Source organism: Lynx rufus, unplaced genomic scaffold (assembly GCF_022079265.1).
Source record: "Lynx rufus isolate CCGP_SWC_20201006 ecotype Redwood Valley unplaced genomic scaffold, mLynRuf1.p SCAF_3, whole genome shotgun sequence".
In the NCBI taxonomy this organism is placed as follows: domain Eukaryota; kingdom Metazoa; phylum Chordata; class Mammalia; order Carnivora; family Felidae; genus Lynx; species Lynx rufus.
The window spans coordinates 97,193,188-97,218,573 of NW_025814845.1; the positions used below are offsets into that span (position 1 = coordinate 97,193,188).

General features: G+C 37.6%; 1 protein-coding gene across 1 annotated transcript in view; it reads right to left on the minus strand.

The window, feature by feature from the left end:
- The window catches only part of PRSS12 (serine protease 12), a 77,642-nt gene that overhangs the window by 47,713 nt on the left and 4,543 nt on the right, over positions 1-25,386 (minus strand). The window contains exons 2-4 of the mRNA XM_047091202.1: positions 16,557-16,695; positions 14,154-14,332; positions 9,288-9,438 (exon numbers count right to left, since the gene is read on the minus strand). Coding sequence (XP_046947158.1) covers positions 9,288-9,438; positions 14,154-14,332; positions 16,557-16,695 — 469 coding nt within the window. The remainder of the gene's footprint in view (positions 1-9,287; positions 9,439-14,153; positions 14,333-16,556; positions 16,696-25,386) is intronic.

Genomic DNA, 25,386 nt, shown 5'->3' on the forward strand with positions numbered 1-25,386 from the left:
AAGATTAATATCTAGAGCTAATCAGACAAACGTGAAAGGAAAAAAAAATAATCCTAACACAAATGAAATTATCAAATGATACAACTTGGTGAGTGAATTTGTTTTGCTAGGGGATACATATGGCAGAACAAAAAGCCATTTCTACTCTTCTGGAAAGAAGGAATAAATGCTCAATTAATAGGATTTTTTTAAATGAAGTTTTCAGGGGCGCCTGGGTGGCGCAGTCGGTTAAGCGTCCGACTTCAGCCAGGTCACGATCTCGCGGTCTGTGAGTTCGAGCCCCGCGTCAGGCTCTGGGCTGATGGCTCAGAGCCTGGAGCCTGTTTCCGATTCTGTGTCTCCCTCTCTCTCTGCCCCTCCCCCGTTCATGCTGTCTCTCTCTGTCCCAAAACTAAATAAACGTTGAAAAAAAAAAAAAAATTAAAAAAAAAAATAAATAAATAAATGAAGTTTTCAGTTGTTTCAATGTATGTCTATGTGCCCACAGAAGAGTGTAATATGGACACACATATACATGTTCATATATTACTGACCATGTCAAAAAGCTTATTCTTTCCAAGCTGAATCTTTGAAGAAGAAAAGCAGATGTGGAGACAGGCCTTCAGATTCAAATCTGGGCTCTATTTTTACCAACGTAAGCTGCCCCAGAGAAGTTACAAAAACCTTCCAGGCCTGAAATGCTTCTTTTGAACATAGGGATGATAAATGTTCCCTTGCAGGGTTATAAGAATTAAACTGATGCAAAGTAGGAACTGAATAAATGTTGGTACCTTTCCCAATCTGGCACTTTCAAGAAGCTTCCCCTTCATGGTTGATGAAGAGCATATTTTTCACTGCTAAGCAATTTATCTAAAAACCATTTGGCATTTGGTTTAAACAAACAGCATAGTTTTTGTTCTCCCTGCTCCCCAAAGGTAGAGTCAGGCAAGTGGTGGGCAGGGTTGAATCAATGAAAATCTTAACATTTTCTGGTTTTAAGGTTGCAAACATGTTTTAATTAATTAATTAATTAATTTGTTTTGAAATCACTAAAAAAAACTTATGGAAGTAATCTGTAGCCTGTAAGATATTGGACAAGTCCACGTTGTTTTTTTTTTAAGGACCATAAGATGATGGCCCAAAAGATCATTAAGCTATGACTTACATCACTCAACTTGGGATTCTTGTGGCAGAGACACAGATAATCGGAGGCCAAAAATTTCAAGCCTTTTAGTGCACAGAAGGCATTTTACCAAAACAATTGTAGTAACCAAAAAAAATTTTTTTTCTAAAGATAGCATTTATGCTCCCAGAAAAATATATTCTATACCCAAATGATCTTGTAATAGTAGTCTCTAAGGCTGTGAATAAATTAAAATGTTTTAAGTTGCCCATAGTAGAGTAGATATCGCCTTCCAAAAGAAAAGATTTTCATATAACATTCACACGGAATTGAGCATGGGAACAGTGTAATACCCACTGAAAATAACTCTAAAGTCATGTACTGATGGTGAGTTAGTCCAGAATTTGGAAGCCTGAATAACTGAAATGTATTATTTTAAATATGTTAATATATTTACTAAGTTTGGTTCAAAGAAGGGAGGTGCTTAGAGATGCATTCCTGAGACCTGCGGCACCTTTTTTAACAGGGACAGTCCAGGATGAAAGCAAAGAATCTGATGAGCAGAGATCAGCAAACTCCCACCCAAGGGGTAAATGCAGCACACCACCTGTTTTTATATGGCCAGGAGTGAAGAGTGGTTTTTACACTTTATAAATGGTTGAGGTAAAATCAAATCAAGAATATAGTTTTTGACACGGGAAGGCCATATAAAATTCAAATTGGACTGTCCAGAAATAAGGTTTTTTGGAACAAAGCCACACTCATTCCCAACTTACTATCTATGGCCGCCTTTGTACTACAAAGGCACAGTTGAGTAGTTGTGAAGTCTAAAGTACTTACTATCTGGCCCTTCACAGGAAAAGTTTGTTGACCCTTGCTCTAAAGGAAAGAGATTAATGAAAGCAAATATGAAAGCTGATGTAGAGAACACTGAAAGTTGGAGAACACAGGCAGAGGAGACAGGATGACTGATGAAGGTCATGGGGAAGCCAGATAGGAAAGCTTTGGAGAAAGGCAGATTAACAGCCTCCTTGGATCATTGCCCTGGGATAAATGCCAGGAAAGAAAAAGATCTACCGAAGAAAATTTCAATGGGTACAATTCACTGAGCCAGGATTAGGTGCTATAAGGAATATGGAAGAATATAAAATATGGAAGAATATAAAATTTGATCCCAACTCAGAAGCAAAACATAAATTTCAGAGGGTTTAAAGAGGTAAATATTGAAAGAAAGAAGAAAGAAAGAAAGAAAGAAAGAAAGAAAGAAAGAAAGAAAGAAAAGGAAGGAAGGAAGGAAGGAAGGAAGGAAGGAAGGAAGGAAGGAAGGAAGGAGGCACCTGGGTGGTTCAGTCATTTAAGTGTCTGATTTGGCTCAGGTCATGATCTCATGGTTCATGGGTTAGAGCCCCATATCGGGCTTTCTGCTGTCAGCACAGAGCCCACTTCAGATCCTCTGTCCCCCTCTCTCTCTGCCCCTCCCCAACTCATTCTCTCTCTCTCTCTCTCTCTCTCTCTCTCTCCCAATCTCTCTCTCTCTCTGTCTCTCAAAAAAAAAAAAAAGAAACATTAAAAGGAAAGAAAGAAAGAAAGAAAGAAAGAAAGAAAGAAAGAAAGAAAGATAGGAGAAAGGAAGGTTAAGAAGTCACTAGAATAAAATAAAGACCATAGTATAAGAATAACATCACTTTGGGACAAAGAGGATTTCCTGAGCAAGATAAGAAACCCAAAAGTCAGAAAAAAAAAAAAAGTGTAATTTAACCACATATAAATTTAAATACTGTATAGCAAAACACACCATAATCATAGTCAAAAGGCAAACCAACAAGCAGGAAGAAATATTTGTAATATATAACAGCAATCAAAGAAAAGAACTCCTAGAAATTAGTAATAATGTTATAATTACATTATAATGAAAGACAAAACAACCAACATAAAGTAGGGGAAGGGAGAAGATCAGGCTCTTCACAGAAGAAATATTCATGGCTACTGAACAAATGACAGGTCAAATGGTCAGGTAATGGTCAAATTAAGACAACAGGAATGCATTCTTAGCTAACATATATTTTTAGAGATTTAAAAGATTAGTATCATTTTTTGTACAATATTTAGGCTAAAAGGTTACAGACTAAAGTCTTTTTATTCCCTACACACCCCCCCTCCAAAACCAACCCTAAATTAATGATTAGCTGGGAGTGATTCAAGATAGGCTGGGCAGAGTAACTGAAATACATTGTGTTTCAAATATGTTAAAGATCATGTGATAGAGGTCCTGGGGTGGGGGGGAAACAAAAGGCCTGATTAATTGCCTCTGAACTGCATCCCTTCCTTAAGGGAGAACACAAGATACAGAGGAATAACCCCCTAGTCATGATTCTGGGGAAAGTCATCTATGATAAAATGCTCTCTTAAAACACTACTTGGGGGGCGCCTGGGTGGCTTGGTCGGTTGAGTGTCCGACTTCAGCTCAGGTCATGATCTCACAGTCCGTGAGTTCAAGCCCCGCGTTGGGCTCTGTGCTGACAGCTCAGAGCCCGGAGCCTGTTTCAGATACTGTGTCTCCCTCTCTCTATGCCCCTCCCCTGTTCATGCTCTGTCTCTCTCTGTCTCAAAACAAATAAACGTTAAAAAAAAAAACACTACTTGGGTGTTTTATGATCTTCCTTATATATTTACATATTTTCCATTATTTATAAATATTATTTTAATGATCACAAAATGTTTAATTGAAATAAACTAGTCAGAAAAAATTGAATAAATCTGATGACATCAACAAAAATGTGAACCAGGAAACTATAATGCAACACAGACTAGGTTTTTCTGGCTCATTTTCGAGTTTATTAAAATTAAGAAGATAATTTTACATATACACATATTCCTTCAGAGCCCATAGTATTTCCTGGTGTCCTCGACTGTGCTGGCTTTTAGGGAACATCAAAGAAGCTGATGACTCTGCTTTTACAGAGATTGGGCAATATTGGGAAAAGCAACATAAAACTCATGGACTGTTAAAGTCAAATAATTGCCACGTGAATTTGATAAAGCTGTGTGTTCTTTGTCCTTCCCTTAAGGAAATTATTCCCACACCAACCCCCAGCAGTTCATTTGTAGTAAAATTTCCAGTGTGTCCCACTTTCTTACCCTCTGACCACAGAATAAATTTGTGGAATAGGGGTGCTCTAATATAATACATTGATTTAATAAATCAAGGTTTTGTTTTTTTTTCTGTAAAGCTATTTGACCTACATAACAGCAATGCCCAATAAACACTAAATTGATTCTACCTCTGATCCTTATCCAAAACATTCTTAAATCTATTTAGCTAATCTGATTGTATTTGTGTGAAGTTTGTTTTCATAGAAAAAGACCAAATAAATAGCACCATCTAACTAATTCAATCCCCAGGCTTAGTTACTACTTTGAGTAGATGCAAAATAGAGTCAGGCAATTCTATTGTGCAAGATTATTGTTTGTTAGGTTATGAAAGATTAGTCCTTTCACTTCAAGTATCAGTGTGTGACACTTATAACCTATGAGTGAAAAACCTCGTCTTTAATGATCAATATCCTAGGTTTCTCTCTGGAGAACAAATCCCCTGCCTTTCCAATAGTGATATTTGATGTACACTGAATGCTTATAACAGCTTTATATGTATTAACTCATTTAATCCTCCCTACAACCCCATATTATGATCCCCATATACAGATGAGGAAACTGAGGCCCAGAAATTAAATGATTTGCCCAGCATTATACCACCACTGGATAGTAAAACTTGTCTGGCTAAAACAGAGCTAACTCTGAAACATTTTGCTATCTTACAGCCTCTTGGGGGGGGCATTCTCAATGAGGTATCTATGGCACTGCAAATGTAGTCTATCTAAAATGTGTCATCATCATTTTCTCCCTACAATTTACCTTTATCTCTTGACTTCCCTATTTCTTTCAGGTCTATATTGGTATTTATTCTTAATAACACCTGGCTATTTTGCAAATACTATAACATGAAAGAAAAAAATTCTACAGTGGGAACCATAAGTCTCAAGATTCTGGTTCTCATTTAACAGTATGACTTTGGGGCTTCAGGTAATCACAGAGGGACTAATTTCCTCTTCTGCCAGACAAGGTCTCTCTCCTGCTCAATTACTCCCTGTACGAAGTTTATCTTTATGGTAAAATCTATAAAATGTGAAAAAATTAATGAACAGTAAAATAAAAAAAAGGAAGAAGTATTTTTTAAAAGCAATTTGTACCAGATTTTTATTCTGATCACTCAATAAAATTGTTCTGTAGATAATTTCATAGGCAAAAAAATAAATAAATAAAACCCTAAGAAAGATGTGTTCATAATTTTTAAATTCCTATGTAAATTATGGCATATCCACACAATAAAATATGATGTCATAGTTCTAAGATATGCTTTTAAGGGTTTTGAAAGACACAGGAAATGTTTTAACTTTAACTGCACAAAAGGAATTCTGATTAAAATGTCTCCACCTGAAACTTCACTGTGTACATATGCATTCTCAAGTCAACTTTCTGACATCTGGCTGCCTCCTTTCCTGTTCCTCATCTTTCTCCAAGCTCTGAGTTAATCAAATTGAAGTATCAAAAGTACAGTAATTTCTTTTGTATTTAGGAAGCTTGCCAGCTCCAAAAACTCTACAGACACCATTAAAAGATGAAAGTCAACAAAAACAGCGTCTCGCAAAGAAATTGTAACTACCACTCCAGGGAGGCATGATGTAGTTTCCCTCTGGGAATTCAACAAACAAATAAGACTGAGATAAAATTTGCTTAGGAAAAAATCATAAATCCAGACAAGCAACAATTACGCTGTTATCAACCATGTGCCATTAAAAACTATTTCATCTGAGAGGGCTGTGCCATTAAGTAAGCAAAACAGATTCTAAAGGAAGCACAGTTGCAGAGCACTGCTTTAATGCAAGCTTATGAGGTAATTATTAAATCAAGTGAAAGAAATCCAGCAAACAATATCAGCTCAGGGCCTCAGAGTACTTACAGTAAAAACAAATGTCTACCAAGCTGAATTGTTGCTTGTTGCCTAGGCTCGTGGAGGAGTTTTGCTGCCTTGTATATCGGGACATATTTTTCCTTTCTTTTACTTTTCTAAACATGAATCTCCTCATACAAAACAAAGCAATAAGGGGCACCTGGCTCAGTGGGTTAAACATCCGACTCTTGATTTCGGTTCAGGTCATGACCTCAAGGTTGTGGGATCAAGGCCCAGGTTGGGCTCTGCACTGACAGCAGGGAGTCTGCTTCAGATTGTCTTTCTTCCTCTTCTCTGCTCCTCCCTCGCTTGCACTCTCTCTCTCAAAATAAATAAATCAACATTTTTTTAAAATATAGCAATAAGCTAATGCTCAAGAAAGATATAAACACGTGACCTTCACATGCGTTCAATGCTAATACAGTCTTCCTGGTGATTCCATCTCTACATTCTTTCTATGCAATAGACTATTGTTTGTCAAAATGGTCCCTGTTTAATGTAATGTGAAAAAATGTAAGTGAAAAAAACTTTTTGGCTCTCACGAAAATTGTACATTTCAACATAAATTTTTAGGGTCATTTCTATGACTGTAAATATAATTAACATTCACAGTGTGTCTGTGAAATTTTTTTGCATTTTTCTAAGCAATAAAACCTGCCTCTTCCCCAGAGAAATATATTAATAATTAAAAAGCTTTATAGCTTAAATACAGAGTAATCCATACTGCAACTGGTAATGTTAAATATGCTATTACTATACCGTTAACGTTCTTAAAACTTTTTGCAAAGATGTAAGTTTTTTAGTAACTAACATGAAAATCAATTAGTACACCAATGATTACACAAGCGATAGCCCAGTAAATATACACATACAGACCCTAGAATGTTTTAAAATCTGAAATTCATATTTTAATTCATAAAACAGCTAACTAAATAGAAGTTCTGGATAGAAAAATAATGTTTGATAATCTTGCCACCAAAAACTTGGTTCACTTTGAATGTTAATAATATCTTTCAACTAGGGGTGCCTGGGTGGCTCAGTCCAGTCGAGCATCCAATCATGATCTCACAGTTAGTGAGTTCGAGCCCTGTGTCGGGCTCAGTGCTGACAGCTCAGAGCCAGGAGCCTGCTTTGGCTTCTGGGTCTCCCTCTCTCTCTGCCCCGCCCCACTCGTACTCTGTCTCTCTCTCTCAAAAATAAATAAACATTTTTTAAAATAATGATAATATCTTTCAACTATAACGGTCCCTAATTTGACTGACCTTGATAGCTGATGTATATTATATACTTGTTACGTGTGCTAACTGCTCTAGTACCTGTGTTAGACAACAGCCCCAATATGTTAGGAGATATGTTATAGATGAGGGAATCTGACCAAGAGATATTCTGTAACTCTTCTTATCTCCAGAAGTAGGACTCAAATCCAGGTTGTTTTGAGAACAGGGCACATGCTGATAATTTTATGCTGTGTTGACTCCAACAACACCTGGACACTTTTAAAACCTAGTCTCAAAATTTAATGATTAATAGCAGTTTTCTCAAAGGGAACTAGTTGGCCCTATTTCTGACCCGCCCAAAGAAAAGGATCATACCAGTAAACTTAACACCAGTAAACTTAACAGTAAACTGATCATTATAAGACCCAGAGACACAGGATTTGCCATGCTGTTCCCTTCCCACACATAAATGGTGAAATAGCGGGTAGGTCCCAGAATTGGTTACAGGGGGGCTATGTATCTTCACAGTGAAGGACTGGGCCAATGACACCTTAACCCAGTGCTCGTGCTCAAGCTTAGCCTCAGCAGTGGGGAAAACCCCTGGTTGTTCTGTGATGCAAGAGGAGAACACATCCCTTTTGATGGTTCCTGGCCAAAATACTTGCTTTGATCTAATCAAGCATTTGGATCTAGCCTCCTATTTCAGGAATTACAAGAGCCAGAGGAGTAAACTAAATGACACCAGCAAGAAGAAATGAGACAAATCCAGAAGGTAGGACATTCCCCAGAACAACTGGTTCTGTCTCTTCCGCAAGTCAGTGTCATGAATAACAAGAGGCTGTTCTAGATTCAAAGAGACTTCAGGTACACAACATCCAGATGCACTGCATGATCGTGGACTAAATTCTGCTTAAGATAAACTGTTGGTCAAGGACATTGTGAGAGAACCATGGGAAACTGAATGTGTGCGGTATTAGGCAATGTTAAGAATGATTACCAATTATATTAGTTGTGATAATGTTGATTTGGCCATGTAGCACAGTGGTCTTACTTTTAAGAGATACATACTTTTAAGAAGGGAAAATGTTAAGATGTCAATATTTCCCTTTAAATTGCTTCAATATAAACACAGAGTTTTGAAAAAGAGGGGGATCAATTGCAAAACAAATGAGTATAAATGGTTTAAGTTTCAAAAATCATGCTTCACTGTCAAGGATTATGTTTAATTGAAAAAAATATGATACATGAACAGAGAAGCTTTGATCTCAAGAGGCCTCCCCCATCACTACCACCCACAAAGTGCTAAATGAAAAAATTTACAAACTTGAAGTAAAATATCAATTTTGAAATTTTTAGGCTTGTGAAACCAATGTTCAGAATCACTAAAGAAAAACAGATTAAAAATCCAAAATTACAGCATGCTATTGCAGAATAATCACAACTTGGGCAACATGGTATGTTGATTTTCATACTGCTGTTTTTATTGTATATGCTTCATTTCCACACCTTCTGTGGGAATTATTTTCCTTGCACATTAATAAACATCCTTTGTTCTAAGCACATATGTAACAAATAAGAAAGCAAAGTCAAAAGTTTAGATAATATTTGGGGAGAAGAACCGAACTTCAGTCAAAGCCTAACAACCAGTTTCATGAGATGACTTCGGTAAGTTGCTGTGACTGAGGATGCTGGTTATTACCTAGGAGCAATGTAAAGGCCACTAATAACAGTAGTAAAAGGCTGAGATTCTTAGGGATATAAAATCAGTTGGATTCAGACACAGACAGGGAGACCTATAAGTACACATAAATTTTCTTCAGGGAGCCTACAGCCTAGTACAAAGATCACCAGGTGGCTTTTTCTATTCCTCTGAGGAAATGTGCAATTTAAATACATGGCACCTGCCTCTGGGTATGGAAATAACAGATTCCAAAATTTAAAAACAAGAATAAAAACAAACCTCAGGCCCAGCTGCCTGCAGATCACTTCTGCATCTGCTTCATCCCACTGGTCATCACAGACAGTCCCCCACTGACCAGCATGGTAGAGCTCCACTCGGCCTTCCCGGGCGCTGCTCCCACCCACGAGGCGTATGACGGGAAACGCTGGGCCTGTTCCGCGTGAGATCAGAAACAAATTAATTAGGCCAACATATCAACATTTACTGATAAGATTAGATATATTCTATTTATTTGCCATTCTCAGTAATTAAATCATACTTATTAAGCCACTTCAGTGATTTGGACATACACATGCACGTGTATTATGTATTATGTTATTCTTCATCAATTAAAATATTCCAAACTGGGGGCACCTAGCATGCAACTCTTGATCTCAGGGTTGTGAGTTCAACCCTGAGTTGAATCCCCCATTCATGTGAGTTCAATCCCCCATATTGGGGGTAGACTTACTTAAGAAAAAAAATATATATAAAAATTAAAAAAAGTACTCCAAATTGAATTATGTTCATTTAAATAGCTCTTAAGAGGAAGTAGTCTAGGGGTGCCCAGCTGACTCAGTCAGAAGAGCCAGCAACTCTCGATCTCGGAGTTGTGAGTTTGAGCTCCACGCTTAGTGTAGAGATTACTTTAAAAAAAAATATTTGAAAGAAAAGAGGAAGTAGTCTAAATTCACTTTTCCCCCAACAACCTCAGAAACCAGAAAAAAACACTCAAAACTGTAGTTTACTGGAAACACATTTGATTTTAATGATATTGTAGTAGTGACACTGATTTTTTTAATTTACAGTGACTTGAGCATTACCAACATGTAATTTTTTTTATTATTTTAGAAAGAGAGAACAAGGGGCAGAGGGAGAGAGAGAATCTCAAGCAGGCTCCACACTCAGTGCAGAGCCCGACATGGGGCTCAATCCCATGATCCCGCGATCTGGGGTCATGACCTGAGCTGAAATCAAGAGTCAGGTTGCTTGGGGCGCCTGGGTGGCTCAATCGGTTGGGCGGCCGACTTCGGCTCGGGTCGTGATCTCGCAGTCCGTGAGTTCGAGCCCCACGTCGGGCTCTGTGCTGACAGCTCAGAGCCTGGAGCCTGTTTCAGATTCTGTGTCTCCCTCTCTCTGACCCTCCCCCGTTCATGCTTTGTCTCTCTCTGTCTCAAAAATAAATAAACGTTAAAAAAAAAAAATTAAAAAAAAAAAAAAGAGTCAGGTTGCTTAACTGACTGAGCCACCCAGGTCCCTTTTTTTATATTTGCAGAAATCAAGTTGAAGTTAACACCTAACTCATTATAGCAAGGTAGTGAACATTATGACCAATACCTGTAAAAAACAATATTGAGAATTCATTTGGATATGAATCAGTTCATATTCATTTTCTAAGAACTACCAAAGGTTTCTCATTGCAAATTCCTTATTATGGTCCACAGTGCCCTGATCTAGCCCTTGTCATTATCCTGAATATCTCTCTCTACTCCTGGCCTCCTTCACCAGGGTATATGTATGATGCCCTCATCCTTTTATCCTCAAAATACTCAAAGTTGACTCCCACCTTAGGGTTTGTACACTTCCTGATTCTTCTGCTTGAAATAATGTTCCCACAGATCCTCCCCTGGCTGTGTCCCTCAGTTTTCAGCTCTGAATTGTCCTTTGCTTAGAAGGCCTGCCCTGGCTACCCTAGCTAATGAAGTACCTTAAGGTACTTTTCACTATATTGCCTTCTGAATATTTACTTTATCTAAAATTATCATTGATTTATTGGTTTACATGTCAATTGTCTGCCTCCTAACAGCTAGAACTGAGGACAGAGATAGTGCCTTTCTCTTTCACCTGGGTATCTCAGGTTCCCGGCATACAGAAGGCACATAATGAATATCTGTGGGCTGACTGGCTGACAAGTGATAGCTAAAAACCTAGAAAGAATATCCCAAACATGGAAAAATAATTAGCAATATTCATTCACTCAGTTCTGTTTAACAAACAGATATTAGGCACCTGCAGGGCTGCAGGGCATTCACAGGAGCACTAGACAGACCCCACCTTCACGAAGTTCACTACCTAAGGACATGAACAAAGTGAGTACAGAGAAGAGATCATCAGGAACCTGTAGGGATTCAGAAGCAAGGTAGTCTGGGAATCTCTTCTGAAGAAGCTGTTATCTGAAGAGGGCCAAGGTGGATGGATGGGATTTCAAAAGTCAGAGATGGGGTAAGTGCATTTCAGGAAAAATGAACAGGATGAGCAAAAGCACAAAGAAGCACAAAGGTGAATGTGTTTGGGAAATAGTAAGCCAGGATAATTTTTCTAGAATAAAGGATGTAATATGGTAAAAGGTTCAGAATAGGCTGGGCCCCTATTCAGAAATTTAATTGCAGCTTTTGCCAAATGCTAATCATTTATCCACATGAAACAGTCTTCTAATTCCTCCATAGTGTAAGCAGCTGTCTGTAAACGGTATTGGGATATTCATATTTATATTCAAATATCATATGAGTTTTGCAGCACAGATTCAGACCAGTGAATATTTACATTTACTCATTCTGATCTTTAGAATATAGCTCATTTATATAAATCAACTAGTACTTATAATTTATAAAAGGATAAAGATAGTTTTAATAAATATACATGTTCTCAATATTGTATACTAGCTTCTTATAATTAACTGATGGCTGACTGGTGGTAAGAAACTTAAATTTGCACATTATGTTTATTTTTCCTTTAAAAAGCTTGGAAAACATAGAAAAAAATGATGGAAAAATGTATAAGTTTTTTAAGTTACTATATTCTCCCCTGCCTCCCCTCCCCCTGCCACTGTGGTAAGCTTGGAGATAACAGAAAAACAAAAATTTTTAAGAGGAAACTTAAAATCACCTACAACCCAGAACCGTATGGCATATTACCTTATTTTGTGTGTTTTCATGTTTTATTTTAAAGCATGTGGGCATTTTTCTGGCTGTATAAGTAATTGTGAAAATATTTAAAAAACTCAAAGACCAAATGACATCAACATCCCACATCCTCCCGACAAGCACACAGAAAATCATTTGAAAGAGAATTCAATGAGGTAGTTGACTCATGTTTAACTTATGGATAAATAAAACTCCCAGACATGTTCATTAAGATTACTACTTCCTATACCCAATACTGCTACCCAATCTCCTACTTAGGAAGTGTTGGAAAAGCAACAAAGACTAGGTGACAAAACACTAAATGTAATTTGCAAACTAAAAAAAGTGTATTTATGGTCTATCACTCACTGTGCCTTGAAGTAGACTCAGTGTTTGCTGATTTGAGCCTTTCTCATTCTCATTGGATCTTTTTTCACTCTCACTGCTAACTTATCTCAACCTCCTACATTTTTATAGATGCTTATAAATGACCTTAAATTTATCTTTGCAGTCTGAGTATAAACAGGTGGATAGATGACAGAGAGAAGAAGGAATTTTCTTAAGTAGATAGATATCCTGAAAGAAAAATAATTAGTTTTCAACATATTATTTACTTCACTATTTGAAAAATGTTAAACATTTTACCAATCAGGTTGAACATAAAGGACAAGTAATAATCTACAAAAAGCAGTGCATTATTGAGCCCAATTTACATCATCCTTGAGGCAGCAATGCATAAAGATGCACTGCTCAAAGCAGCATTACCCAAAAGTGGAGAATCAAAGGAAGAAAAGGAAAAATTTACAAAACACCAAGATTTAACACGCACCTGGCCCACTCAAAAAGAACTGTGGTTCTCTGAGCACATACCTGTCCCCTACCTTCCAAATGGTTCTCCCAGCCAATTCATAGGAATTACTTTAAATTGAGACTCTGGTTTTTTTTTTGTGGTGAGAAATTTTTCCATTCTTCCCCTGATATTTGTACTCCAACAGAAACCAATGCCCTGGGCTGGCTGCTAGCTTTTTAGGACCTGGGATATCTGATCATGCTTCCGTCTCCAAGGGAATGCAAGAAGGGATGCTGTGACAATGTGCTGTGACAGTCAACTACCTCACTGAATGCTCTTTCAAATGATTTTCTGTGTGCTTGTCAGATCATTAAAACATGATCCCCAGGGGCACGTCGGTGGCTCAATTGGTTAACCATCCAACATCGGCTCAGGTCATGATCTCACGGTTTGTGAGTTCAAGCCCCACATCCAGTTCTGTGCGGACACCTTGGAACCTGGAGCCTGCTTCAGATTGTGTCTCCCTCTTTCTCTGCCCTTCCCCTGCTCACACTCTGTATCTCTCTCAAAAATAAACATTAAAAAAAATTAAAATATGATCCCCAGAAAACCCATCAGCCGTCATGAAAAGCAGCTAGTCCGTCCTTTACTTATGTTCATATGAATATATGCATATTTTTGTGTACTGAAACCATATAGTTCATCATCTCATGACGAGGGTGTGGTGCATGGAAGGAGCCTTTATCCAAGGCAGTGATCCATATTATGGAATGTGCTGTCTACAACTCAAAGGAGAATAATGGTACCATGATGATATTCTATCCTATAAATATAGTGACAATATTTTGTTGTAGTTTCTGTATTCTATATTTGATTTCAAGATGATTTTCCATCTTGATTCTATCATGACTTTCCATTAGCAAAATAAATGTTTCATATATAATATTTCTGTAAACAAATTAGAGAAAAGAGAAAACACACTAAAAGTGAGATACCATTTGAAAGTCAAATGGAATTCAGAATGTTAGACGCACTCCTAACTGAAGACTATTTGACTGTAAAATATGATGATTCAGGCTTATGTCTGTATTTAAACTCTTTTAGGAAATGGTTTAACGAAGACAATTTTATCATCTGGAATTTTGTTGAAAACATAATGAAAGTAAAAAAAAAGAGGCGCTTTTTTTTTTTTACCATGGGAAAAGCTACATGTGACAGCAGCTGCCATCTTCTGAGGACACACCCCACCCTGCCAGATGTCTTTTTCACAAAGCAGTATATTTTCTTCATCTCCTCGGCAACGGACATTGCTCCAATAAATGGGAATAAGGCCCAGTCCAGAAAACGGGGTTTGTTTTGCTACTCCTTTTCCTCTGGAAATACAATGATTGAGGTTAGGTTTATCAAATACAGGTGAATTTTTTTTGTCAAAGTATTTAGATTTTTAAAAATCGAAGAAATCAATAAAGATGGATGTGGAAGGAAAAGAAAAACAAAGAAAAAAAAACTACGTAAGTTTCAAGCAAGTCAAAACTCAGGAGATCAAAATTTGGGTTGATTACTTATAAGTCTTTTTAATCAATCTTACAGGACTAATGGTATGCATGTGCCTTTACTACCTATAGCTAATTTTAGGGGAAAATGGGTAAATACTACAGATATTAAGGAAAAGCCTGGTGATTTTGTAGAAGTGTGTCGTGTGGCTCCGTGAGACTTGGATTCTAGTCTGGACTCAGCTGCAAATTACTCTAAGCTGCACGTTTCTGTAAGCTCTGCTTTCTGAAGTATAAAAGGAGGGGTCTGGATGCTTAAAGATTCTTTCCTACTCTAATATTTTAGGCCAGCATTTTCAAAATGATTATTATTACTACATGTAAGCAAGATAATATCAAGAGAGGTGATCATTCATAATTTTTAAAGCCTTATATGTAGTATTTGCTAGCAAGACTTTGAAACCAATGAATAAAATAATAACATGCAGATGGGCTCTGCTTTAACTCACCTAATCTACATCTTTTATAAGTAACTTCTAATATTTAGAAATTGATATTAAATTTTAAAAAGATTAAATGCTTATCTGATTAACAGGGTAATCTCTAGAACTGTCTCCATACAACAGCTTCCATCAACCCAAACAGTAAACATTCAGGATATATCAAAAATATGAATATGTCTTAGGGCACCTGGGTGGCTCAGTTAGTTAAGTGACTGACTCTTGGTTTCAGCACAGGTCATGATCTCACAGTTCGTGGGATCAAGCCCCCACTTTGGACTCTGTGCTGACAGCATGGAGCCTGCTTGGGATTCTCTCTCTCCCTTTCTGCCTGCCCCTCTCCTGCTCATGGGCACTTGTGCTCTCTCTCTCTCTCTCAAATAAACATTTAAGAAAAATATGAACATGTCTTAATAGCAATAATTCTGAGCTGCTCTGATCTAATTGTACAATTCTTTTTTACAAAATGGACTACTGAGGGGCACCTGGCTGGCTCAGTTAGAAGAACATGCAACTCTTGATCTCAGGGTCGTGAATTCAAGCCTTATTTTGGGTGTAGAGATTATTAATAATAATAATCAAATAAAAGGACAACTAAGAGATAATATAAGTAATCAGAGTAATCAGATCCCCTTACCTGAAGTTCTGTTTGCAAAGCTTCCTAGTGGGAAGACAGGAGGAGGCGGGCAGATTAAATCTCTTACTGATCTGACTGCAGTTGATTAACCTTTTCATTTCTATCATCATATTAGATATTACCACTCACTGATTATTAGTCCAAAATATTTGTAAACTGCAAAATTTTCTTTCAGTCTTTTGGACCTGTCTATTCAAAACAAGATATTTTCCACACTTTCTAAAGATCTCTAGAGATAAAGGCCAAGAAAAACATCTGGCATGTGTACTTAGAAAAAAAATAAATGAGACACAAAAACAGAACAATAAGAGCAACCACAAAAGCAAAACCTTGTGTTCCGAAATGGAGCCTTCTGCTCCTGGTGAAATCCCCTGGCAATTGGCATAAAGGTGCCAGGGCTGTTGGAAGTTGGAGGGGACAGACTGTTTCACAGAGAGCGCTTGGAGCAGCCAAGAAGCCCACGGTCACTGCAGGGCACTGCTGGGGCTGATGAAAGCAGCCATTCTCTAGCAGGACCTCCTCAGCACAGAACCCCCAGGCCTGGACATCACCCCTTACCCATTTCGGGATGGAAGCACAGGTAAACACCGCCTTCTTCACGCACAAAAAGATGTAAGCTGTGGATGGCTAAAAGTAGACAGTTAAATGCAAATGACAGCAGTCTAGGGCTGCATGAGCTACTGAGAAATTACAATTCTCAGAATCAAATTCTTTATTTCCTAGGACTAAACAATTAATGTTAAAGACAAAGAGCAAAAGATGCTTTTGACTTTTGACCACTTAGCATTTGCATATTTTCTGGTTAGCATTCCTTCCACATGCGGCCCTTTCTTTATAACTCTTGTGAAAAGGGAGAATAAGGGACATGAGAAGGAAGGAAGATGTCATCTTTCCACAGCAGTGACGGGTGCCCACCATTATTTGCAAATATTAGCAGCCTGATCGGGTCAAGGATGGGCGAACTCACCCCTGCTGCAGCTGGTGACAAATGACTGATGCATCGGAATCATCCCAGTGGCTGCTACACACTGTGCCCCAAACTCCGTTCGCATAGATTTCCACTGTGCCTTCAAACTCATTTTTGCCACCTCGAAGTCGTACTGACCCTGAAGCGGAAAAGAATCCCAAAATCCCTTAATAGCAAATCAGCATTTGAACATTATTACTTCACCATTCCTTAGTTAACATGATTTTCCCACATAAGTGGTGAGAGATCCAGTCAGAACAATTCAGTGTCCATGTTAATGGCATGCGCTTCTTTCTTTAAATGAGGGTTTAGCAGATTCTTTTTTATTTAGTTTATTTAGTTTTTTTTAGTTTATTTTTTTTGATAATTGACTTCATGGTGTCAATACTACTTCTGTTTTCTTCTTTAGCTAAGCAAACAGAAAGTCCAATTACATTTTAAAAGGGGACAATGTGGAAGAGTATGACTAATGTCTGATGTTACATCCCAAATATTGGATTATATCCCATACAAAATGATTATCATTTGTGCATCATCTTCCACTTCACATGAGGTCATAGATAAGAAGCAGAGAAACAAAATTCAGTGCTCTATTTACAAATTAGTTGTAACTGACTGCGTTATATATTCCTTCTATGGGATTTGTTCATCACTAAAGAGCAAAATGCTGTTTCCCCTTTTAACTTCAAGCAGTAGTCATGAAAATTCTAAAGATTATGTCTATAATTTCAAAAAGGTGGTGGTGTTAAAAACATTGCCTAATGTCAATCTTAGGAAAACTGCCACTAGGTAGAATTGTTTGGTATAATGAGTGTCCCTGGAAATTTGCCTTCCCTTACACACCATCTTCACTCAGCTGCTGCAGAGATCACGACTTGAGTCATTCTTTCCAGTCTTGAAAAGAGTCAAAATTAAAATTCGAGCACCCTCATGGGGCACCAGGGTGGCTCAGCTGGTTAAGCAACCAACTTTGCTCAGGTCATGATCTCACAGTTCATGAGTTCGAGGTCATGATCTCACAGTTCATGAGTTCGAGCCCTGCATGGGGCTCCGTGCTGACAGCTCAGGGCCTGAAGCCTGTTTGAGATTCTGTGTCTTCCTCTCTCTGCCCATCCCCTGCTTGTGCTTTGTCTTTTTCTCTCTCTCTCTCTCTCTCTCTCTCACAAATAAACATTAAGAAAAAATTTAAAAAAAAACAAATGCAAGCACCCCAGGAAAAATAACATCCCATAAAAGTGAGGATGGATCAGGGTGCCTGCGGGGGCTCAGTTGGTTGAGCGTCTGACTCTTGGTTTCAGCTCAGGTCATGATCTCACGGTCTCGGTCTCATGAGTTCGAGCCCTGCATAGGTGTCTGGGCTGACAGCTGGGAACCTGCTTGGAATTCTCTGTCTCTCCTCTCTGCCCCTCCCCCACTTGCACTGTCTCTGTGTCCTCAGAATAAATAAGTAAACTTAAACAAAAAAAGTGTAGATGAATTCAGGTTTCCCTTCTAATTGCCATAGGTTTGCAAAGTGGCTACTGGGAGGCCACAAGTCGGGCACTTAAGCAGAGATAGAAGCACTTATCATTTCACAGATAAAGAAATCAAGAAATTAAGTTCTATCAAAAAACTGTCATATTTTGCATATTTCAAAGTTGTTTCAAAGTCTGACTTTAAAATAATTTTTCCAAAATATTAAATTCACAAATTATCCATTCACTTCATTTGCAGGGGCCCAGGCATCTCCCCATATTATTTTCCAAGTCATCATCATTTAAAAATGAAACTATTTAAGAAACACATATTGTATTTCTCATGATAAATACAAAGTGTCATTTAATTCAAACAATATTAAGACAATATTAAATGGAAGGAACACATTACACTGCCAAATCCTGATTATTCAGGAGAGAGCATGGGCATGGATCATTCACATGGCAGATAAATCTTAATCACTCACACATTCCAAACCTCTTTAGTTCACTAAGCAGGAGGAAGCCCTGTTTGGCTCAATGAAGAGTGTGAACTGCACAACATTTTTAAAGAAATATGTCTGAAGAGTTTAACTGAGCTTTAATGATTTTTTAATCACAAAATCTCTTCCACAGAGACCTACATAATATTATGCATATTGCAAATGCCAGCATTTTATTTCAGCTCAAAGAATTCACTTGCTCACCTCAAACAAACATTATTTGAAATGATATTTAAATTGATCTATTATCTATTAATCCTCCTCCACTAGATTACTCGAGTCAAAGGGTTGGAAGAAAGTTCTAGCAATGAAAACAAACTGGAATACTACTTGTGCGTGTTAAAAAAATCATAAAAAATGTAATATACTGCCTAAATCACCAAAAAGCTACCAATAAGAAGTGATGCATTTGGAGATAAGGCATAGAAAACTCTGCATAAAGTATAATTATCACCCTCACATCATTAGAATGCAGTGACAGAGCTGGAAACAGCTTCCAGGTCAACTATCAGTTCCTCCATCATTCCTCAGATTCTCCAAACATGCTGTGAAAGCCTGGATTCATTTAGCTGTATCTGCTTCATGGCAAGAAATGTGGAGTGTTCATCCAGTTTTTTTTTTTTTTTTAATTTTTTTTTTTCAACGTTTATTTATTTTTGGGACAGAGAGAGACAGAGCATGAACGGGGGAGGGGCAGAGAGAGAGGGAGACACAGAATCGGAAACAGGCTCCAGGCTCCGAGCCATCAGCCCAGAGCCCGACGCGGGGCTCGAACTCACGGACCGCGAGATCGTGACCTGGCTGAAGTCGGACGCTTAACCGACTGCGCCACCCAGGCGCCCCTCATCCAGTTTTTTAACAAGTGAATACAAATATTTGCAATTCTGGAAAGTCAATTTGCATGTCAATGGCTAATGACTTCTCCATCGGAATCCATTCCCAACACCAACATTTGCAAGGCACACACCTTTCCAGTAGTGCTTCCATCCCCCAGCCCTCAAAGTAGTTTATCCTTTTCTTTTTTTTTTTTTTTCAACGTTTTTTATTTATTTTTGGGACCGAGAGAGACAGAGCATGAACGGGGGAGGGGCAGAGAGAGAGGGAGACACAGAATCGGAAACAGGCTCCAGGCTCCGAGCCATCAGCCCAGAGCCTGACGCGGGGCTCGAACTCACGGACCGCGAGATCGTGACCTGGCTGAAGTCGGACGCTTAACCGACTGCGCCACCCAGGCGCCCCAGTTTATCCTTTTCTTAAGGCCATAACAATTTCTAAAATATTCTGAGAAATTATCTACTTTGGAATCAGAGTGAGTAGTTCTTAATGGTACATAATTCCATGCAGTTCATAATTCTTCAAATAATTATTTGAAAGAGCACTTTAAAAACTATCAGCATAATACATGCTCCAAAATAGTAAAGGATTGACATACATTTCAGATAAGTAGTTTTTATTTGGTTTTGGTTTTACTCTGTTCTTGCTTCATTTTTATTTTCTTAGAATGGTTAAGGTGGTCAAAATCTTTAAAAATGCATGTAACGCATTTCCCTCAATTTACGGATAATAAAGATTTGGACCAAATCAACTGACAGGACCATTTCCTCAGTTCTCATCCTTCCTACTGTTCCTCTGTTTCCAACTATCTCCTAGATTCCTGTCATTTCTACCATCTCTGAACCTGAGCAAAGACCCTGCCTTGTTTTTGCATTTTATGTCTTTTTCACGTCTGTGCATTTATGTTCTTTGCATAATGCACTTCATGCATTATGTCATGTTGGCTTTCACCATTCTATTTGAAATATTCTATTCTAATTTGAAATACTGCAACTAATCTACCAAACATTTTATGGGAATAAATTAGCCAGGCAGAAGTGTAAGACAGCCTGAGTAAGTTTTATACACTGCCAACAGGATAGAAGTGACTTTCCAGGGATCTACATCTGAGGCTGACCCTCCAGTGGAGGACCCACTTCATGGGTTGTGCAAATTTGCAGGACTATACATCTGCACAAATTTATAGGTGAACAATTACAAAGTGAAGAAAAGGAAATATCCTTAGCTCAACAACAACAAAAAAAGATAGGATGGAACAATGAAGCACTCCACAAAGGTCAAAGCCTGGTAAACTCATTTATACTGCTGTCCTAATAATAAAGTTATTTTATTACCTAAAACTGATCCCTCCTCCTTCCCTCACACTCCCCTTCCTCCAGCCAACTACTTTGCCATGTTCCTCACAGTCTCAGCTAATGTCTCTGTACAACATGGGCTGCCCAGTCTTAAAGCCCCTCAAGTGACAATTTGATGGAAACTATTCTATTCTAAACATTCCTACTTTTAAAATGTGTTAATAATAATTTAAATTTTGAAGTCTTAACAGAGGTTTTAGGTCAACTATAACAGGCACTACGAAATTATAAACTGAACCAGTACTAGAAGGAAGTCTGGAACTGTAAAGCTGTGATATCATGTCATGGAGAGGTGTCCCTGGAGTTCATGAAATGGATTGCCCACTCCTCAAAAAAAGTTAAGTGTCTGTTGGTATTACAATCACCTAAAGGCGAAATGTGCCAATGTACAACAATGCTCAGAATTCCACTATCTTAATTCCGTGCTAAAACTGTTGAAACTATTGTCATTTCAGTTTACTCTTATTTTTCTTCTATGTAGTTATACCTCTAGTTTTGTAAAATAAAGGGAGCATAAAAGATGCATGTTGCTCAAATTTGCTTTATGGGAAAATTTGCTAAAAACCAGGAATTCCTCGGGTGCCTGGTTGGCTCAGTCAGCACAGCATGAGACTCTGAATCTCAGAGGGTCATGAGTTTGAGCTTTACTTGTGAAATAGAGTTTACTTAAAATAAAATTAAAAAAAAAATTTTTTTAAACACAAGAATTCCCCAAATGGAAAGACATTAAAGAAGGATTCTCTTTAACCATTTTATCAGTCTCAATGGACACAAGAAAATCTTCCAGAGAACAGCTGACTAGATTAAAATTCCCTTCATACGTTTCATTGGTTTGTCACTTTTTAAGGCTATTATGATGGGTTGAATTCTATTCCCCCCAAAAAACTTCCACTACCTACAGATGTGACCTTATTTGTAAATAAGGTCTTTGTTGATGACGAAGTTAACATGAGGGCATAAGGGTGGTCTCTAATCAAGTATGACTATAAAAAGGAGGAATTTGGACACAGAGACCCACACAGCAGGAGAATAACAGCTGAAGATGGGGTTTACAGTATGACAAGCCATGGAACTCTCAGAAGCTAAGAAAGCCCTGGAAAAGATCCTTCCCTGATGTCTTCAGAGGAAAGGTGGCCCTGCTGATACCTTGACCTCAGACTTTAAGCCTCCAGAACTGTGAAACAATACACTTCTATTGTTTAACCCACTCAGTTGTGGTACTCATCATAGCAGCTCTAGCAAACTAATAGAGCCCTTAAGGTATTACCCCTCCTTGGACAGCTAGCAAAACCACCCTTTTCATACTCCATGCTTCAAGGACACCTAAAAGAAATATTAGGAAAGGAACCAAGTGGGTCAGTGATCTTTGTTCTGTAAGTCCAGCTCATTCCAAAATAAACCAAATGACAAGATATGCTTATTTAGTTAACTAACACGTACTTAGAGAATGGCATTCGCTTGTTTGAAGAGAAAGAAAAAACAGCAAAAAAAAAAGGAAGTAGTGTTTTCTGAATAGAATTAATAATAAATATTTTTACATCTCTTAAAATCACAACTCAAAAAATGAACAAAATAAAATTACCATTATCATACAAATCCTTTCTCATCTATTACTGAACTTCACAGAAGCACAAAATAATTCATTTTAGTCATTGCTATTGTTCTGGTGGAATCAGAAAGAATGCATGCTGATGACATCAAGTTATTGCTCAGATCTTTGACACAAAGTATACTTAAAGCTGAAGTCATAGAGAAAATTCAGTTTATGAACCATTCAGAAGAAAAAAGCCCCATTACATGTTGGACGGTTTAGTACATGTATTTCACAAATGAATTAAACATAATCCTATGTCTTATACCAAATGCAACCCTTGGGAAATACACTAAATGATCATTTCCTATCTTAATTATAAAATATACAAAAAAATTCACATTGCCTAGAAACAACTGAATTGAGAGGTTGTTAGTTGCATTTTTCAAGTACAGTACAGGAGGCAAGTTTAATTTTGATGTTATTTTCATCCTATACCCTATTTGATAGTACTAAGGTATACTATTTTTGCTTATAATTGTATTCACCCATAACTGGCTTTAGCATTGTGAAATAGATTTTATTCAAATCATGCCATGTCAAAATGAAATCAAATCCATCTTTTAACATATGAAACATTCCCCTGGACTGAGATCCAACTGAACTATATCTACCTCCATTAGATCACATCTATAATTCATATTAGTTGTTCATTTATTATTCATGTAGATACCTTCAGTGCTGAGAAAAAAAAATCTGGTCTAATTCAAAATGAGAGAGTATCAAAACAATGAGAGTATCCTTTCAATAAGCAATTGTACCCACTTACATTGAGATTATTAGAAATTCAATTATTCCTTCATTCAAAATATTACACAGTATTATGCAAAAGAAGACTCTATCCATGGTTTAATTATGACATACTAACAATATATAGATAACCCTAGAGGGAAATTTCACCAACTGTGTGTCTCTGAACTATTCATATATAAGCAATGGTGTGGGTATTAGCATTTTATTGCTCAGTTCTGAGTGATGAAATTAAACTACTCCTGGTAGTAATCCTCTTATCTGTCTCCCAGAATAGGTATCACAGGAAAGGTAAAGAAAATGCTTAGTATTCTTCTGACATCTCAACCAGAGAGTGGGTGTCCTCAACCAGAGGATACAGGTGATTTCTTATTCATCGTTGTAATTGCTGCTCCTACTGTGAACTCACAAAACATTTAATGAAATCTGCTTTTACACTTGATCTTAGCCAAAAGGCCGAGAAGCGATAATGAAATCTACTTTTGCCTTGTTAGAAGGATTGGCATTTTCCATTCTTTGTGTCCTTCTGGTAAGCCTAATAAAAAGTACTGAGGTTGTATCTTGTAGTGGGGCACGGGGCGGGGGGGGAACTCACTACTTGAGTGCTCTGCATATAATAAATTTTTTATTAATATTGTTGTGCTGACTTGCAGGAAGAAAAGGGAGGAGGGGTGAGGGGGGATGGCTCTAGAAAAGTAAGATAATAAGAGGTAAAAAATAAACATTTCCTGATTTTCTAGACAACAGGGCGTCAATCACATACAAGGCAGTCTAAATCAATTGCTAATATAGATGCACTGAATGCCTGTTTACAATGCAGACCAAAGGAAGAGACTTCAGAGAACAGCTTTCTTTACAAGTTAACTCAGGGATGGGGGAGGCTTAAAAATTAGAATTAAAAGTGTTTACCAAGCAACTGAGTTAACTTCCATATTCTTAACAATTATGGGATTATTCATTTCAGACATAAATTTACTAGACCTGCAAACTGCATCTTAAAATAAGAAAATATGCTTTTTCAATCAAATCAGGGTCTAAATGTGATTCATCTAGATACAGATGAAAAATGAATGTAACATTTCACAGCACAATTTTTAAAATTACTTACTACTACTTTTTTAACGTTTATTTTTGAAAGAGAGTGCACAAGCACAAGTGAGGGAGGGGCAAAGAGAAATGGAGACAGAGAATCCAAAGCAGGCTCTGTACTGTCAGCGCAGAGCCCAATGTGGGGCTTGAACTCATGAACGGTGAGATCATAACCCAAGCAGAAATCAAGAGTCAGATGCTTTACCTAATAAGCCACCCAGGCACTCCTACTTACTACTATTTTTTTTTTAACAGTGCTAAGTTTCCCAAATGGAGGGACAAACTCCAACCATACTTCTTAGCAGACCCTGTTGGTTCTCCTCAACAACCATCTCACTTTGTCTTGGTAGGAGAGTCCCCAGGTGTTCAGAGGTAAATCTTGATTAAACTATGCAATTGTATTAACTGAATTTCCCCTTCTAGAGAGTGCCAGAGGAACATGTGATCCAGTCTTAGCCAATGAAACGCAGGAGGAAGTCTGTGGGGGAATTCTAGGAAGGTTTCCTTGCTCTTTCAATGGGACCTACATGAGGAGGGGCCCTGTCTTTCTACTGCAGGCTATCCTATCTCAACATGAAGCCTGGAATAACCACTAGCCTAACAATAAAAGCCACATTTAGAGAACAGAGGAGGCAAGAGAACAACAGAAACAGAGCTGTAGCATGTTGGAGCCCAACTTTTTGTAATATGAACAATTAATCTCCTTATTGCTTCAGTTATTTTGAATTGGGCTTTCTATTCTTTGCCATCAAAACCACCCTTACTGATCCAAGCCACATTCATACCCAAGTTTGTAATTATAATTTGTTTTCTCTTCTAAAGGCATATTTATTTTCATAGTCATAATGTATATAAATTTGGTATCCATCTTTTCCCATTAACATTATCATCAGCATTTTTCCAGTTTTTATATGTAATCTTTACAATTAGCACTTTAGAAACTACCTAGTATCTATTAAATGAAGGGACCTCTGTGTAGTATCTTATTGCTGGATATTTAGGTCTGCCTCCACAATTTTGAACCAAATCACTTTTACAAATATTACCTTAACACACACACACACACACACACTCAAAGACAGTGACCACATGTGTATATACACTTCAAGATAATCATTCATAAAAGGCAATAGCAATGGATGTCTTATTTTCTTCTTAAAAAAAAAAAATCTTCACTCTAATAGTCAGATAATGCCCCAAATCAAAGCATTTTATATCTGCCTTATCCTGAAGAACAGACTGAGCTCAAAATTT